Source organism: Equus przewalskii, chromosome X (genome assembly GCF_037783145.1).
Source record: "Equus przewalskii isolate Varuska chromosome X, EquPr2, whole genome shotgun sequence".
NCBI lineage: Eukaryota > Metazoa > Chordata > Mammalia > Perissodactyla > Equidae > Equus > Equus przewalskii.
The window spans coordinates 65,129,862-65,147,453 of NC_091863.1; the positions used below are offsets into that span (position 1 = coordinate 65,129,862).

General features: G+C 36.1%; 1 protein-coding gene across 4 annotated transcripts in view; it reads right to left on the minus strand.

Moving 5' to 3' along the window:
- Positions 1-17,592, minus strand: part of RPS6KA6 (ribosomal protein S6 kinase A6) — a 170,242-nt gene that overhangs the window by 143,048 nt on the left and 9,602 nt on the right. For 2 of the 4 annotated variants that reach the window (XM_070606605.1, XM_070606604.1), the window contains 2 exons: positions 15,600-15,779; positions 4,461-4,622 (listed from right to left, as the gene is read on the minus strand). In XM_070606605.1, the coding sequence (XP_070462706.1) occupies positions 4,461-4,571 (111 nt within the window). In that variant the 5' untranslated portion in view covers positions 4,572-4,622; positions 15,600-15,779. The remainder of the gene's footprint in view (positions 1-4,460; positions 4,623-15,599; positions 15,780-17,592) is intronic. The other 2 variants (XM_070606602.1, XM_070606603.1) reach the window with 1 other exon arrangement.

A 17,592-nucleotide genomic window follows, 5' to 3' on the forward strand; every position in this document is an offset into this window, starting at 1 on the left:
ACCTGGATTCAAATCCCAGCAATTCCGAAGCCAGTGCTCTGAACCACCATATTATGTTGCATCCAACTTCATTAGGACAAGAACTATATCTGTCTTGTTCAATGCTGTATCTTCAACAACTAAGTTGGTTCCTGGGATATAGAAGGTGCTCAATAAATACTTGTGAAAGAATTAACGCATGTGTAAATGAATCTCTTGGATCTGTTCTCTCTTTTCCATTTCTCCTTTTACCAGTCCCAGTTTACTCACTCATCACTTCTTCCCTGGACTATTTCAAGAGCCTCCAAGTAATTTCCTTAACTTGCTTTCTTGACCTACGCTGGGAGTCTAGCTTGTAAGGCCTCTGAAACTTTTCTGTTTTCATCTCTGCAGCTTCTTATACACATTTTTCCCCTGCAGATCTGCTACAGAGGAAACCAAGATATTTCCTGACCTTCACAAGTTCAAAATCTAATGTGGGAGAAAGTCTCATATGTCAGTAATATTGATAGAAAGAAGATTGTATGCTGTCGGTGTAGAAAAAGAAAAGATTTATTCTTACTAGAAGATAGGAAAATCAAAGAAGACGTTTTAGAATTTAAGATTTAAGTTGGACTTTGAAGCAAGGATAAGATGAACTTCCTAACATATATCTGATCACGTTATCTCCTGGATTAAAAACCTTCAATGACTGACTATTATATTCAGAATTAAATCTAAACTCAGTAGCATACAAGCCCCTTTATTAACTAACACCTTTATACGTCTCCAGCCTCATCTTCTGATAAATTTCCCATTTACATCTTATATTTCCCTAACTACGCCATGTTACTTAAGCTTACAGGTATTTGTATAAGCTATTTCTGTACGTTTTGCCCTCCCCTCCTTATCTACTCAAAAGACTCCTAAATTTCTGTCATAGCCTAGTTCAAGCAACCCCTCGTCACTGAAGCCATCTTAACTCAACAGATTAGGTCAAATTCCTCTCCTTTTTGTTCTGATAACATCACATACCTTTCCTTCATGACACTTATGCTCTGTATTATACATACATTTATTGTGAGATTGTTATTGTCTGATTCTCCTGTTAAAATGTAAACTAGAAGATAGCAGAGCCACGTCTACCTTTTCTCACCATTGTATATCTCCATCATCCAGCACAGTGCCTAGCATATAGTAAATGCTTAGTAAATAATTCTTGGATGAATGAATGTTGATCATTTGTTTGTGTCACCTCTTTGCTTTGTACATATCTATTTTATCGCACTTATCTGTGTACATGTCTATTTCTCATACTATCTTGAAAGCGGAAAGACTTTCATGAAATTACATACATGATATAGACGGAAGTGCCAAAGAAAGGCTTCGTAGATTTGCATGTTTTTTCTATAAGTGAGGAAAACTGAGCCCGGATTAAAAGATTTGCCCAAAGTCACATAGCTAATAAATATTACAAATTGGATTCCAAATAAACCTTCATAACATAATAAATATATTTGTAAATGGTGGCATCTGTTCACTGGCAGTTGTTTTAATGGCTACTTCTCTATGTAAATATTCTTTCTCTCATCAGCAAGTAGCAATGTGATGTAGCATCCGTCAGACTGAGATTTAAATTATGGCTTGTACCGCATGTTAGCTATGTGACCTTGGGAAAGTTACTTAAGCTCTCTTAACTTCCATTTCCTCAATTTTTAAATTTATGTAATTAAGCCTATCTTGTAGAGTAGTTGTGAGGACCATAAAAGATAATGTATGAAAATGCCTACTAGCATTTGGAAGGGGGGAGATGAGGATGGAGGGTGCCATATTAATGGTTAATTATTGCAAATGTATGTGCATTTTGTCACTAATTTATATTGATCACACTGGGCCAAAATTCAAATAGTTGTGTGGCCTGTTTTTTGGGGTTATATAGACAACTTCAATTTCAAAATTATAAATTCATTCAATCTACAACTTATTCTATAGTCAAATTATCTGGGTTATTGCTTTCCTGTTTTCCTGATTTGCTAAGTAATGACAATAAATTATGTTGCATTTTCTATTGTTTTAAAGCACTGTTCTGCAATAAAAGACTATTGTTGCCTTGTTTCTTCTACTAGTTTCAACTAACTGATGTTGGAGTAAAGAAGTTTGTTGTGGAGCAAAGACTCTCTAATTATTCAGCCACCACTGTTTGTAACCACTTGTTAGTGTGCTCTGTATTATTTGACTTGCTGCTATTTCAAATGTTAATTTCACAGTCTGTTTTTATCTTATTATACATTTTTGGTACGATAATATAGCAAATAACCAAAAAATGTACCAATAACTACAAGAGACAGCTTAGACTCTCTGTTATCTTTTCTCCTTTCCTAATAAGCTTGTTCTCACAAGGACAATTTAGAATTGCTATTTCTCTTCAAACAATGACTTTCTTGTTGGGAATCAGTACTTTATGTATTGCATTAATTAGCACTATTGCAGTTAACGTGCAGACACACGCAAACTAACACAGAAGTTGAGGATTCAGGCAGTTTTCTGAACAAATTTTATACTTTTAAACATTTAACACCAGCATTCTTTCCAGTTCTCAAGCAAAACTCACATTTTGCTTAAAATATTCAGGTACTATAATTGAGGTCAAAGAGGTCATCTTTTTGTTTAAATCATGTGGATAATTGTTCTAATGCTCCACTTCACTTTGGGTGAAGCAACTAATTGAGTCAAATTTCCACTGAAAATTTCACTGAAAAAAATAAAGTAAAAAACCAGTCTTGAATATTTTGAAACCCAAAAGAGTCGCTAATTGCCTGAAATTACCAGCTATTTGGTAATCCAGCCTTGGTGCATTTAGATACAGCAATGGTGAAATTGGAATAAAGAAAAATAAACATCCATGCCTACCACAGTGCTCAATCATATATACTGAGTGAGTCAGCAGCATATTAAAAATTCTTACTTTTCTCCAATTTCTCATTGTATCTCTTGAAATAAGTTTATGTTATGAGAATTTATGTCAGTATAGAATAAAAAATGAGTTGAGATTCAGCTTAGTGGCTCACTTTATTTCAGCCAATTGTCATAAACATCTACTTTGGGCATGGAGAAAAATTCTAGAGTTAGAAAGCTAAATAAGAACTAGAATAATCTCACAAACCAGAAATGTGATGGTTAAATAGAAATATTTTCACGTTTATCATTTTTATGCTGACAGAACACAGCCTAGAAAGTCAGCATAAATAAACGACAAACGTGTAGCTACATTGAGAACTGGAAAAAAGGTTGTTAAATATTTACAAATGTAAAAGAGGTCCTGGAAATCTTAAAGTCTATGTAACTGTTCAAAAACACCCCTGAGGGCAAATGCTATCAAAATTATAATGAGAAACAAAATGGATGTTTAGGAATCCAATTTTCCACTTTGAACTGTTAATACCAAGGTGAATGAACCTTATTTCACAGACTTCTATTACTTAAAAGGTTTTCCAAAAGTCTACTTATAGATCCACTTTGCCATATGGCCAATCTGCAATAAAGCCAATTCATAAAGTTAACTGTTTGCCCTATTCAGAGAAATCTCAAAGGGGAAATTTTTTTATCTGTCTTTATTTTTAAAAAATTCTACTTTTTCAGTCTGCAGAGTGAGGGGAAGTGTTACATAAAACTGAACCTCTGACTTGACTGGCTATAATTAAAGCTCATCTCCTCTGATCTGACTTGAGTGGATATGTTGAACAGCTGCCTGACCCACCCCTTCCACTCCTCGTATGACATCTTTCCAACTATTTGAAAACTTGTGGTTAATTTAACCCTTCAGTTCTGCTAGGAATTTTTTACAGGGCCATTTTCTAAATCTTTCAAAGGAACCACTTTGGCTAGCTTACGCTGGTCCTTCTCTAAATACTCCACGTCTCATTTAAGCCATGGCAACTGAAACAATATATTATTCCACGTGGAAGACATGATTAAAACCTGACTAATGCAAAATATATCAAGGAGATTGCATCCCAGCCCCTTCATGCTATTAATATATCTATATGGATACATATCTATCTATGAGATAATGGTCACCATTTTCAACCATATGGCATTCTATTGCCGGCATTTTTGACCTATGACTCCAATAGTCCCAAGGCAGTTATTTGCTATACTTATACATAACCAATCCAGGACCATTTTGTACTCATTTCTGTAATCTGCTATTCTTCCTTAAGTGAGCTTGCCTTTAATAGACTTTGTCTCGTTTATTTTTATCCACTTTAGCTTGTCAAAGTTGTTTAGAATCCCAATCTTATCCCACCTCCTAAATCCCCCACACCCAAAAAGGCAGAATTCTTTGGACTTGTATGAGTTCCTTAGAGAAAGTCTCAAACGTAGTACATCTATTTAGTAGATCTGCACACAGTCACAACACTAAGACATTTAACAATCCCCTCTCTTCTGCCCCTTAGTCACAGCCTAATAAAACCCAAAGCATTATTTCTAGATGCTCTTACCAGATTCTCAGGTCTCCGCTGGAGCTCAACGAATGGAAGGAAACAGCACAGGCTTAAATTGCAGTTGGCCCTATGGTCAGATGCTCTACGATGTGTCCTTCTAGAACTCATTGCACCTCAAAGTGGATACTGTCTATAAGTGTGTTCCCCCTGGAGTACAGCCTGAAAAAAAAATGTGACTCAGGTAAAACATTGATGGAGCCGGGAAACGTGGCAATTCAATACATGGGGAAGGGGAGGGGATGGAGTAGGGGAAGAAGTTTCCAGAATAGGAGATCTTACCTTAACCCTTGCTCTCCAGGGATATAGAGAGAGTTTTATGCTGGCTGTAGTAATAATAATGATAATAATAATAAAAATAATGAAACTCTTGGGTCAACTCTTTCTCTGGGACAAGAGGAAGAGAATGCAGGAAAAAGGTTGAATGAGACCCCACCTCCTACAAAGCCTAGGCTTTAAATATCCTTCAGGCGTGGAAGGAGAAAATAGGCTGAGTTATTCCCTTTTCCTCTATTTTCTCCCGGGACCTTCACTTACTCTTTCTCACTTAAATTCCTGGCATTCTTATCCCAGAACTGTCTCTGTCCCTGGGCAGTTCCTGGCATAAATATACCCTTCCACCTCAGCCCAGACCTTCTGGGCCACCAGCCAATTGGCCATGTCCCTTCTATCAATAATTAGATTGTCCCTAATTATACAGCATTTAGATGCCACAAATATCAACATGAGTAATTAACTTGGACTGTGAACCCGATCGACAGCATCTACTATGCCATTAACCTTCAATATATATTAAGTTATAATAAACCATTGTATTATTATGTCAATGTAAGTTCGCAGTGAAATTTAAAATAGATTATACCAATGTATGAAAGGTTTGGGAAGATTAAAGTATTTACCAATTGAAAAGATACTTGGCACTTCAGTTTCCCTAGTATAGATGTAGGTAAAGTTAATTTGCAATTTTAAGCACTTGGATTTATGTGGGACAGAGGACAGCTGGAGTCTGACATTGAAATTTTATTTTATTTATTTATAATTTATGCTCCGCCTACTTCTAAAAAGGATTCAAGGCAACTGATATTGAGTTGGAGAAGTGCTATCATCAATTATCATTAAATATTTCATGCAAATATTAAAAAAAACTTCTATATATTTGCACCATTCCTATTTTTACTTAAATACTCCCAAATAACTAGGTTCGGAAAAAAAGTTTTATCTTTTTTAAAGGAACATTTAAAGATGATAGGATTGCAAAGTGTATTGTTGAAAAGTATAGATCCTATTTATAAGGAATGGATAGGTAACAGAACAGTTTTCTCCACCAAACTAATGTGTCCTTGTCTCCTTCTTTTTCAAATGTCTCCAATAACGTAATGTGATACAAAAAAATAGAGTTCATCCCATTAAAGGTGAATATTATGACTACTATGTTATGTTGTCTTTTCTTCTCATTCTTCAAAGGTACCCTTTGAAAATATTTTTGCACATTAGCTGTTAGAATCAATTACCAAGACCACTAAATTCATGATTGTTAGTGACCCTGGACTGAATTAATATGTACTTGGCTATAAGCATTGTAGCTGATATGAATAAAAACAATGAAAATAGCATTCAATTTTATAGACAAGAATGGTGAGGTTTGAAGAAGAAGAATGCAAGGAGAAAAGGAAAAATATCTAGGTTAGGCAATGACCTAGATGCTTTATGTAAGTTACCTCATTAAATACTCAAAATTCTACAAAGTAGATAATACCATCCCCATTTTGCAGGAAAGAAAACTGAAGTTCAGAGAAGTTAAGTGCCCACAACTAATTAGTGCTATAGCTCACACTAGGATTGAAATCTGAGCATAAAGGCTGTGCTTTTTCCAATACTCACCACTCTGGTAAAGAGAGAACATAAGGAAAATAAAACACAAAAACAGAAGTTAATTTCCAATAGACTGGCTACTAATTCCTTTCCCCATTATTCTTCTAATCTGGCAGAACAATGAAACAAAATGGTATAGTTTCTTTATTTGTTTCCAAAATATATTTACAGAGTTGAACTATTTCTAAATAAACTAGATTTATAAACATTGATGCAGATTTTTGCTTTCCTGGATTCAGAAATAAGGGCCAGAAAAAGGGAATTTTAAGGATTAAGCCTTAAAACTGTTGTTCCTAAGCATTAAATACCATTAGTATGCCAAGCCCCCAAACTTAGCCTGTGTGTTTATAGTTTAATCATTTACACTGGTACATAAACTTCTGAGAATCTATTCCCAAAACCAAATTAAAGAAAAACATTGTTAGGGTATATTATAAATGATTAAACATGAGCTGACATGGCTGTAGTATTAACATTCTAACACAGATGGAAAATCAACTAAAAGTCTTTATTGGCTCTGTACATTGGTTGACGGTTTGATGGATTTGGTGAATAACTAGAAGATTTTACAACAAGAATATGTATGGAATAATAATCAAATATTTTAATCTTTAACAACTTTTTGGAAGCATAGGTATATCTAACCCTGAAAACGACTATTATGTAATCCTACTGCTCCCTCTAGCTTCCACCTTGTTTTTTTTTTGTTTTGTGGTTAAATGGTCTACATAAACTTTCTCTTCTTTCTATGTAACCTCCCCCTATATACACCGTTTTAATTTTTATTTATGTTCCACCTCCCTAGGACAAACTGCTTTCTCAGAGTTCACCAAAGACTTCTTTGTTAAGAAATCACATTCTCTCTTCACAGCAAGTTGTCGCCCATCACCTCTACCTTGAACCTCTTTCTTCCTTTGACCTCCATAACAATATCTATCTTCATTCCTTTCTTTTCTCCTCAAAAATTCATTCTTTATTTATTTCACTAGTTAGTCTTCCTTCTATACCTTTCTGTGGGCTTAGTTTTTAATGCCTCTGCTCTTTTTTCACTCTTTACCTTAGAAATTTCAATCATTTTTATGGCTTTTATCACATCTTCAGGCAACATCCAGTCTCATATTCCTTACTGAAAATGTTTACATGGCTATTAATCATTACTATAGATTCCTCACATCCAAAACAGAACTCATAATATTTTACTCATAAATGTCCCTTTCCTATCTCCTGCCTACCCTCTGTCTCTCTATTATATCATTCTTCCATCTATGATTCCTCACTTTCCTTTACTTATTTTATCAAGTTAACCACCAAGTCTTACCAAATTCTTCCCTTCATACTGTTCTTATGCCTTTAAGTCAATTGAACACATCTGCCCAAACCAGAGCTGAAACAACATACAAAGCTATCGCCAGCATTTTGCATTGTGCCTCCAGAATCTCACTAAGTCTAAATCCCATGCTTTTGCTGTACTACTTACTCTGTTATCCCAGATCATTGATGTTGACCACTTTTCCCTGCCAAGTCCCTCCCACTAAAATCTTAATTTCAAGGATTTAGCATTTTAGATTTAACATTTATTCCCTTCCATACACAATTTCTATCTTTGCCCCTCTGATAAGACTACATATAACATATCTAGTGCCCCTGCTATGCAATCAAGGTTACTAGTGTTTTGACATATTTCAAGAACCCAAAAACTATGTAATTTTACTGCCTGCCTGCTTTCTTGGAACAACCCCCTCGGAAGCACAATCAGGGGAAAAATAAAATAGTCAAGAGACTATCCCTGTTTTAACTGCTCTATCCAGGCTACATCCTATTATCTATCACTTCAATTATTCTGTTGTCAATTTCCTCACCTTTCTTATTCATTGTCCTTATGTAGCATACACATGATAAATTCCAAAAGATATATCAATCCAAATATCTACCTCTTTGGCCCTACTATATTAAATTCCTGAAATTTGTTGGAGAAAATTACAAATTTACCTAACGCAAATTCTTGTTCTCTAACTTCAACTTGGTTTCGGTGCCACCCAGTCATCCTCCCATCTCGCTCTCTTTTAGCCGCTATTTCAAATGTTCTCTACTCTCTTACCATGACCACTCCCCTGCCTTCTAGTCTCTTCAGACGAATCTCACCTCTTGCTATGTGGAGAAATTAAAAACCATCACAGGAGAACCCCTCAAATTTTCTGCAATGCTAACTATGAACATACCTACTCTGCAATCAGTCTCTCCTCTTTCCCTCCTGTACAATGGAAGAGGTGACCCACCTTTGGTATAAGACTAATATTGCCACATAATATATGCTCTTGATCTTACTGCTTCTTCATGTCTCAGGGTTGCCACTCCATCAACTCCTCCATCCCAAACTCACTCTCTCTTTCTCTCTCTCTCTCTCTCCTGTATCTTTAACCTTTCCCTCTCTGCTAGTTCTCCCCAACAGCATTAAAACATGCTTAAGTCTCTATTTTAAAAAACAAACAAACAAACAAACATGGCTCCTTTTAATCGATGCCCCTTTCTAGTTATTGCAATATTACCCGCTTCTGCATAATAGCCAGGTATCTTTAATGAGTTGTCTACATTCATTGGTTCAATGTCCACACCTATTATTCACTCTTCAACTTACTATAATCTTATTTTCACTCCACTGATTCATTGGAATTGCCACAGTCAACAGTGGCCAATTTATTGCTAAATCCCATGGTTACACTGCCATCTCCCTCTTACTTAAATGCCTCTTCTTTTGATTTCTAAGACGCGATCCTGCTTTTCCTCTTATCTGTGTAGCTACTTTTTCATTGTACTTTTTGGAAACCTACTTCCTTCGAAATTCCCATGAGTATTGATATTCCTCAGTGTTCTCCCGTCAGCCCTTGACTTTTCTCATTTTACACTCTCTTCTCCTTGTGATCTTATTTCTATATGCTAATATGTCACAAATTTCATCTTCAATCCAGATCTCCCTTCTAAACTGTTTGATTTCTCCACTTGAACTTCCCTTAGCTACTCTAATTCAAAATATCGCAAACTGAATTTAGGAATCTCCACCTCCAAACCCAAAATCCTAGAACTGCTCCTCTCCTTTTATTTCCATTCTCAGTAAATGGCCGCTCTAACTACCTTGTTATTCTTCCCAGAAATCTAGATGTTAACCTTGACTTCTCCTTCTTCACTGAACTTTTCACCATTCCCTAGACATGGTCAGCCCTTTCACAACTCTGTGCTTTTGCAAACAGTGCTTCCTGTGCCTAAAATGTTCTCGCTGCTTCTTCTTTACCTAGGACATTTCCTATATGTCTCACTCAGATTGACTCTTGCAGATTTGATATTAAACATTCTTCCAGGACTTCACTTCTCTGAAGTCCTATAACAGCCTATTCATAACTCTGCTGTGCTAATTACCCCATTGTTTCATTCACTACTCTGTGTCTCCCATAAGACTGTAAGTAATGTGAAGATAGAGGCTGTGCTTTAGTCATATTTGTATCTATTTACTTAATACAGTACATTGGTACCTAAAACTGGTTATCAAATAAATATTTAAATTCTTAGCAGAATGAAGAAGGAAGACAGAAAGAAAAACTAGAGAAAAATATAAAAGAGGTTTTGGTAGGAAAATATAGGTGTCCACTCTATAATAAATAGAGGTAATTCCTTCATCTCTCATCATTAACACTTTTTAATCACTTTTTATCTGATTGTAAAAAATATAGTGTTCATTGTAGGATTATTGGGAAATACAGGTACATTTTAAAAATAGAGTAATCTCGTACAATGATATTATTCTTTTTTGATTATTTAAAAATACCTTTATAAGAAAAAGTTATGAAGAATATTATAGCAAATTCCTGCAAGTCCATGATTATTACTTCTCAAGAACTCAGAGACTCCCCACACTTTTTCACATAGTTTTCATTTCCATGGACATTTTTTTTTAACCTAATACTGAAAAACTTGTTTTTGGCCCACCATAATCTGTCCTGCTTTAATATTTAGCTGTTTTTTTTTTTCCCTCTTCAAACTATTTCATGGTCATAGAAGACAAGTGACCAGCATTTCCTTTTCTTGCAGACAGCAATTATATTATTCCTTCTCCTTCTCTACTCCCCACAGAGTAGCCTTAATTGTGTCAGGGCCTACTCTCCACCTTATTGATTATTTGGGTCCATTTTCAAGAGAGTCCCTCAGCTTTTCTAAATCTTAAACCAAATAGAATGCTATTTCCAAACAGCAAATGAACTAAAGACCCATCTTTTAGTAATAAAAGAGATATTCAGCTTAGAGAATGAGAACCTGGTTTTAACAAAATGTCATGAATGCATTTGTTTTTTCCAACCCTCTATTCAGGACCACACAAAGGCAATTTTTTTTCCCTATTAATTCATGCCTGAAAATAAAGGTGTTCAGGGGTTAAAAAACACTAATGAATTACTCATGGTATACGATTTCTAGTTCTTTATCAATGACACTCGTCTTTATAGCCAGATTCCATGTGAAGGCAATATTTTGAAGGTTAATAATAAGAGATTTCTGCAAGCTGATTGATTTCCTACAGTCTTATTTTACTGGGTTGAAGTTGATATTTTTTTCCTCACTTTAATAGCCACCTACACCATAGAGAGAAAAGAGTTTCTCGTCACTCCACACTCTTACATGTGGCTCTTCACAAAGAAGTATGTTAACCAACTCAAAAATTTTGACAAAATTGTTTCCAATTAATTGATGTTATACTCCACTCTTTCTCAAGACTTTTCACCTCAGCTTTACATTCAATGTCCACAGGGAAGGACAATGTCCTAGCCTCCTGTGAGTCAAGCTGTTTTATATCTTTCTTCCCTATCTGTGACCCTGAAAAGAAAAAGACCAGGAAAGTAGAAGAGGTGGCTTGTGGTTATTAAATGTCTCCTTTTACTACCATGGCCATCTTCTGCTCATGAAAGGCTCTGAAAGAAATAGATGCCATAGACAGAGGAGAGTGCATTATACAAGGCTAGGGTGCTCAGCAAAGCTGTAAAAGTGGGAAAGAAGCTTTTTTGCCCTTCTACTTATGTCTTCTTTCTCTACTTCTTCTCTTCCAGCCACTGCCCATACAATGCCTAGGCCTTCCTTGTCTTTCTGTTATCCCCTCAAATGCCCAAGTTCTCCACCCAAACCTGTTTAGCTGGAGTAGCCATCTATGCTCTGGATCTTTCTCTTTCTATTCATCACTAAGAACCCTCACCTATAGTGTGTTTTTTCCTCTTAAAGACTTGCTAGGAGATTGAAACGGATCTGTGAAAATAACCCATGTTAAGACATTAATAGATTATAAAAGCCTAATGAGTTTCTGCTCTGAGGTAGCAAATTAGGACTGATAAGAGTCTTCCACACCTTCTTAACTCCAAAGTGTGACACTTTCAGGCACTATGAAAGACTTTCGAGAGATAGACTTGTGGCCTTCTCTAGTACCCCTTAAGTCATTCTGCAGATGCCTACCAGAATCCCTTGAGCTTCTATAGCAGATTGATAGCATACACATTCCTTTTTATTCCTGCCTGTCAAATCCCATTGCCTATCAGATACAATCAGTGAAAGTAAAGGACCACTATTATTTATCAAACGTTGCCTGGGGACATCTCCCTTTCTTCCCCGCCTTAATATTGTGATTCCCCCTGTTTGGCAAGTGCTTAAGTGCCTGGACAAAGAGGCCTATGTTATTAATTATGTATATATACTCAAGAGGCCTCTGCAATAGGCTCTTTTTATAAACTGAAAGAATAAGTAAACCAGCACTTAGGGGCAAATGGACACCTTGGGTTCAGTGTCCCTTTCAATCCCATACTCCTGGCAATACCCAATTAGTGCTTGTACATTGCAAGGAAAGGCCAAAGGGGGAAGTGCCTAGCCGGGCCTTGCAGGGATCCATTAACGACTACACTAATCAAATCATTAGTCTACACTCTGTGACTTACTTATATGCTAGGGATGGCATTTTAAAATGTTAATACCATGGATAAATCTAAACCCATTTGAAAACTGCTCATATGCTCAATTGAAAGCACTAAACTTTAAAGTATGTTTAATTATTTCCCATAAACACAATTCTGAAAGCTCTTTTTGTTTATTTCCAGTGAAGAAAATCCATTTTACCCTTGATGTTATTAACTCAAATCGTAGTTTGGAAAAGTTTTTAATTTATTTTCTTATTACCTCACCTCAGATTTTCCTAGCTTAAGCTCTGGTTCGTGTAACACCTATCATAGAAATTCTACAATGAAAAGTCACACAAATCATCCAAAGGGTTTTTGAAGGAAAAATATTTGGTAGCATTAGGCACAATTTCTCCTTAGTGATGAGTTAAATGGGCTTATTTTATAGACTGTCATCCATTGCTTTTAAAATTACCTCTGTTTTTATACTTGCCATGAATCACTATTAGCTCTCCATCTCCCTTTCTGTTTCTGGGTCTCTTTTATCCCTCATATTCACACCTACACTTTCATTCACAGTCCACATTGTCAGAAACTAAATGGTCATTCTTTGCAGCTGCTGTAACCAATGCTACTTGTTTTTTCTAGAGTCATCAGAGTCAGCTAGAGGTACTAGAACCCTTCCTGCCCATCTGCCTAATTACTGACCAAGCACTGCATCAGAAATTGCAGTAAGTAATCACATGGAAGAAGCAGAAGGTATCAATTTTCTTGGGAGAGTGTGAACAAATGGAGATAATGAAGCATATTTCCTTTGGCTTTTAGTTGACATTTGTATTTAATTGAGCACCTTCTTAAAAGCCAGCCATGGGTTTTTACCTGAGATCTGGAGTCTATTTTACAGCAGCATTTCTTAGCACACGGAAACTGTATCGCTGCAGTAAAAATGAAAATGCTAATGCACACAAATAATGTTTTATACCTCTGAACGGTATATACAAACTCAGGCTATATGGAATCATTTACTGATGCATGTACCAATTTAAATCCAAATATTCTTTAAAATTAGTAACCTATTCAACATTCCTGGGGAAGATTATGGCTATGAAGGCAAATGCTATTGTCTACCTTTAAGAAATCTTCCCACAATTAGTAAAATCTCTTAGATTTGCAATCAACATTAGGAATCCAGTTCAAGCTCTGATTTGACAAATACTTTGCAAAACATGCAAATTGCTTGGCTCAAACTTTAATCTCAATAAGCTCAGTGCATACACAAATATGTATTCCAAGTGTTTCTTTATTTGGATAATGGATGAGATTCAGGCTTTCCTTTCAGTGGGAGGCTTTGAGTATCCAGCCTAGGAGAAACTGCTGTGGTTTTAGAAGGAACAGTTGTTTGGAGGATACATATAATGTTTAATTGGTTCGTAGATTTTATTTATTGTTTCCATGACTGTAGTCCCTGGGCTGACTTAAAGGGTGGACTCTGAAGTGAGAAGCAGAGAGGCACCAGAAGAAATACTAGGTTAAAAATAGAGACACTTGGTTCACTCACAGCTACTACCGCCTCCCTCCTTTCTTCTACTTGAGAAATAGAAAAAAAGAGTAATAAAAAAAATCTCTTAACTGCACTGTACCTGCTACTTCAAACTCTATAAACTGGCAAAAGAAGAAAGTGTTCCACATCTTAATTACACACTTTTTAAAAAGTTCAATCTGCCTTATGTATTCAATAAATACTTGTTGACAAAAGTGTCAATTTTCAAAGGGAATCACAAGCTCCAAACTGAATCCTCACACTGCCATTTTGCCCCTCTAGCTTTGTCTTCTCGAATTACAAAGTCTACCCTCTAGAGCTGTGGGAAAAATCAAACGACTTATATTTGTGAAGCACCAATAATAAAAGGACCTGAGGATAAAGCAGTCCACAAAACAGAATCCCTCATTTCTGAATGTTTCTAAAAGCACAGTTTACTATAACCAGGTATGAAGCTATAGAGAGAGGTAGATAAGGCAGTTCATTATTCATCACTTAAGGCAGTCATAAAAAGAAACACATTTTCATTAGCATTGGGTTGAATCATTAGAAAACTTGAGCTACTCAATCCACGTTCAGTGCTTCCTCTGCTCTGCTAAGTGAATACTGTGGGGGTGGGTAGATTGCTGCTAAATAAGACTCCAATTGAGAATTTACTTCTTTTGTGAGCCCAAACCAAGAGCTCAAAACCTCAGAGGTAGTTAATTTTAATCAGCTTTTTAGTAGTATAAAGTTTTGGGTTGAGCCCCAAAATTTCAGATGTCTCAAAAATCCATCTCATCTCACAATAACTTTGAAGCTGTTAATTCTTCTCCCCCTGCTCACTCTCCCCCCAAATGGTGTTGCCACATGATATGCCAGCTACCATTGTTTTCCACTCACCTCATCCTCTGTCCTTTAGTTTTAATATCTCCCTTCCTTGCTCGATTTTCAATTTTAATGTATTCTCATTCAAAGAAGTGATTGCAAATTCCCTTTACAGTCTAGTCTATAGTCCCCGAACTCTGACAGCTTTCATGGAGATACTTCATTTCCTTTTTTTCTCTTTTTGAATAAACATATTTTCTCCTCCTTTCTTCAAGAAAAAAAAATTATTTTGGGGAGGAGGGGTAGGTAGGGAGGAAACATCAATATTTTATTTCCTTCCCTCTATTTTTGGTAATAAATATTGTGTGTGTGTGTGTGTCTGTATAATTTTTTTAGACATCTCTAACTCCTCTGGCAATAAATCTCTATCTCTATTTCCCCTATAGACCATCATTCTCTTCTTTGTTCTTGAAATCCTTATTATTTATTTTTACATTTTCTGCAACAATCCCTATCTCAAGTTTTTTCTTCCCACTTTTGAAACCCTCTTATCATTTTAATCCATTTTATGATCTGTAATTTAAAGCTTTGATGGTTTACCACTCACGAGTTTCATGACTCCTTTGCTGACACACTCAATCTAGGCAAACGAAAGCAAAGATAATCTTTTAAAGAACTTCTTAATATTTTTTTCAAGATAAGTTTTGGTTGAGCCCCAGGTTAGGAAGTGAATGATAAAAGTTTTTGGAGATATTATCTTAGTCATCATTTATAGGGGGCCATACCTTCCTTCTCTCATCATCAATCAGAATGAGTAGTATGCCCTTTTTTATTCCCCTATGACTTTTTCCTTCTGCTTTTCCTTTCTTAGTGGGATTCTTAGTCATTAATAATACTAATAATAACAATTCTGTCAAAATATGACATCTTATAGTCCAAACAGCCTTGGTCAGCTGTCCCCAGCAACTAGATAATGATCTACAGTAGATCTCAAAGTCTTACCTGGGTGGTCTCCAAGCCATGTAGATCAAGTGTTGAAAGGTTGACATGTAGGTCAGCTTCCCCAATCACATGTTCCTCTCTAAGGCTTACAGAGAGGCCCAGTGGAGGGAGGTTGCATGCAAAAATCTGGTTCAGGGGTAACTACTCCCTTAACTTAGCAACTCATACTCCCCTGCATGCCTGTAATAATCACAAAACTTTAGTTAAATACAAGTGACTCCTCATCAAGAGATGGTTGCCATTATATTCCTTTTAAGATGATTTGACAATCCCAAAAGAGAGAAAATAAAATTAATATATTGAAGTCTCATTTGTGGAGGTCTTGATTACTGTGACCAAAATAAGAAAAGGTGGGGCCAGCCCAGTGGCATAGTGGTTAAGTTTGCATGCTCCACTTTGGTGGGCTGGGGTTTGCTGGTTTGGGTCCCAGGTGCCGACCTACACACCACTCATCAAGCCATGCTGTGGTGGCATCCCACATATAAAATAGAAGAAGACTGGCACAGATGTTAGCTCAGGGACAATCTTCCTCAAGCAAAAAAAGAGGAAGATTTGCAACAGATGTTAGCTCAGGGACAATCTTCTTCACCAAAAGAATAAATAAATAAAAATAAAAATAAGAAGAAGCAAAGCAAAAGTGAAGTTGTTGCTTTCGCCAAAAGACAGTCTCAAATTGTGGACAGTGGAATGACTGTTAATACCCGGTGATTAGGCACACAAAAGATTTCAAGAGCCACCAAGACAATAGTCTCAGAGAAGTTTGGGAAATAGTGGGTGATTGGTTGAAATACAAGTCAACCAATCACCCAGTCACATTTCCCAGGACTCGCCTTAAATAGGCAAGAGGAATGGAATTATGCTATTCTGTTTAAGTCACTCGACTGGAAACTTTTGAAAAAACAAAGCATAGGCCAACAATGGATCCCCACAGCTCTCCTCACTCCCCTTCTTTGTATCCTCATTCAGAAAAGGAAAGTAGGTAAAATGAATAAAATGTTGCAGATTGGCAGCAGGCTATTGTGGAAGAAAACATGCTAACTACAGCTAAAAATCAATGCCATTAAACAGGAGGTTGCAGAAGAATGGGGACTTAATCAAATAGTAAAGGAAGGAGCCCCTTAAGCTAATGAATCAGAAGATGAAGCTATTGCTTGCAATAATGAAAGAAGACAAAGAAAGAGCAAGTGATGCCTGTGAATGAAGGAATCTATAAATGTTTGACATAATAGAAAACCACCTTAATGTTATCATGAAACTATTTAAAGTTACTGAAGCTCAACTGGACAGAATTCCAGTGATGCTCTCCTCCAAAAGTTGCATATCATTGATTTTGTCAAGTATTAAAAGTATTTCAAGGAAAGCACAGTGGATTTATTTTAAACTCTACTTATTCCTTGTTTAAGTATTTATTTAAACTTTATGCTGGTAAAGAGGAATGAACAGCCTAGCCTAAAGGCCACAAATAGATAACTGTCTCATAATAGTAGAGATTATCGACGTCACAGCAGTGTATACAAGAAATGTTAATGAATAACCTAGACTAATTTTTTTTAATGAAAATTGGGATTTTACACGAGATCCAGTATCAAAAAGCAGGAGCTGAGGTGGGCAGAAGGGGAGGTCAAGTCACCTGTTTAAAAAAGTATTCACACGGTTGGCCCAATAAGGATTTCCAGAAAAACCAAAATAAAAGCTATCCTGATTCCAACTGCTCCAAGTTGAATATTAGGAGGATGGGCACTCGATTATAAGATTTTGGAATTTTAAGCAAGCATTTGGGAAACAAAAAAATATCATGGTACTGAAGCAACATGCTTTAAACAAAATGGGAAATTATTTAACAGATAATTATTCAGATGTTACTCACTAGACTATCTGAACAAAAGTTTGCTATCCAAACTCATTAGCCATCTGAAAGTACTGGGCTCTGAACTGCTGCATAATTTTTAACACAAGATGCTCATGCCAATACCCACAGCTATTGCAAAATATT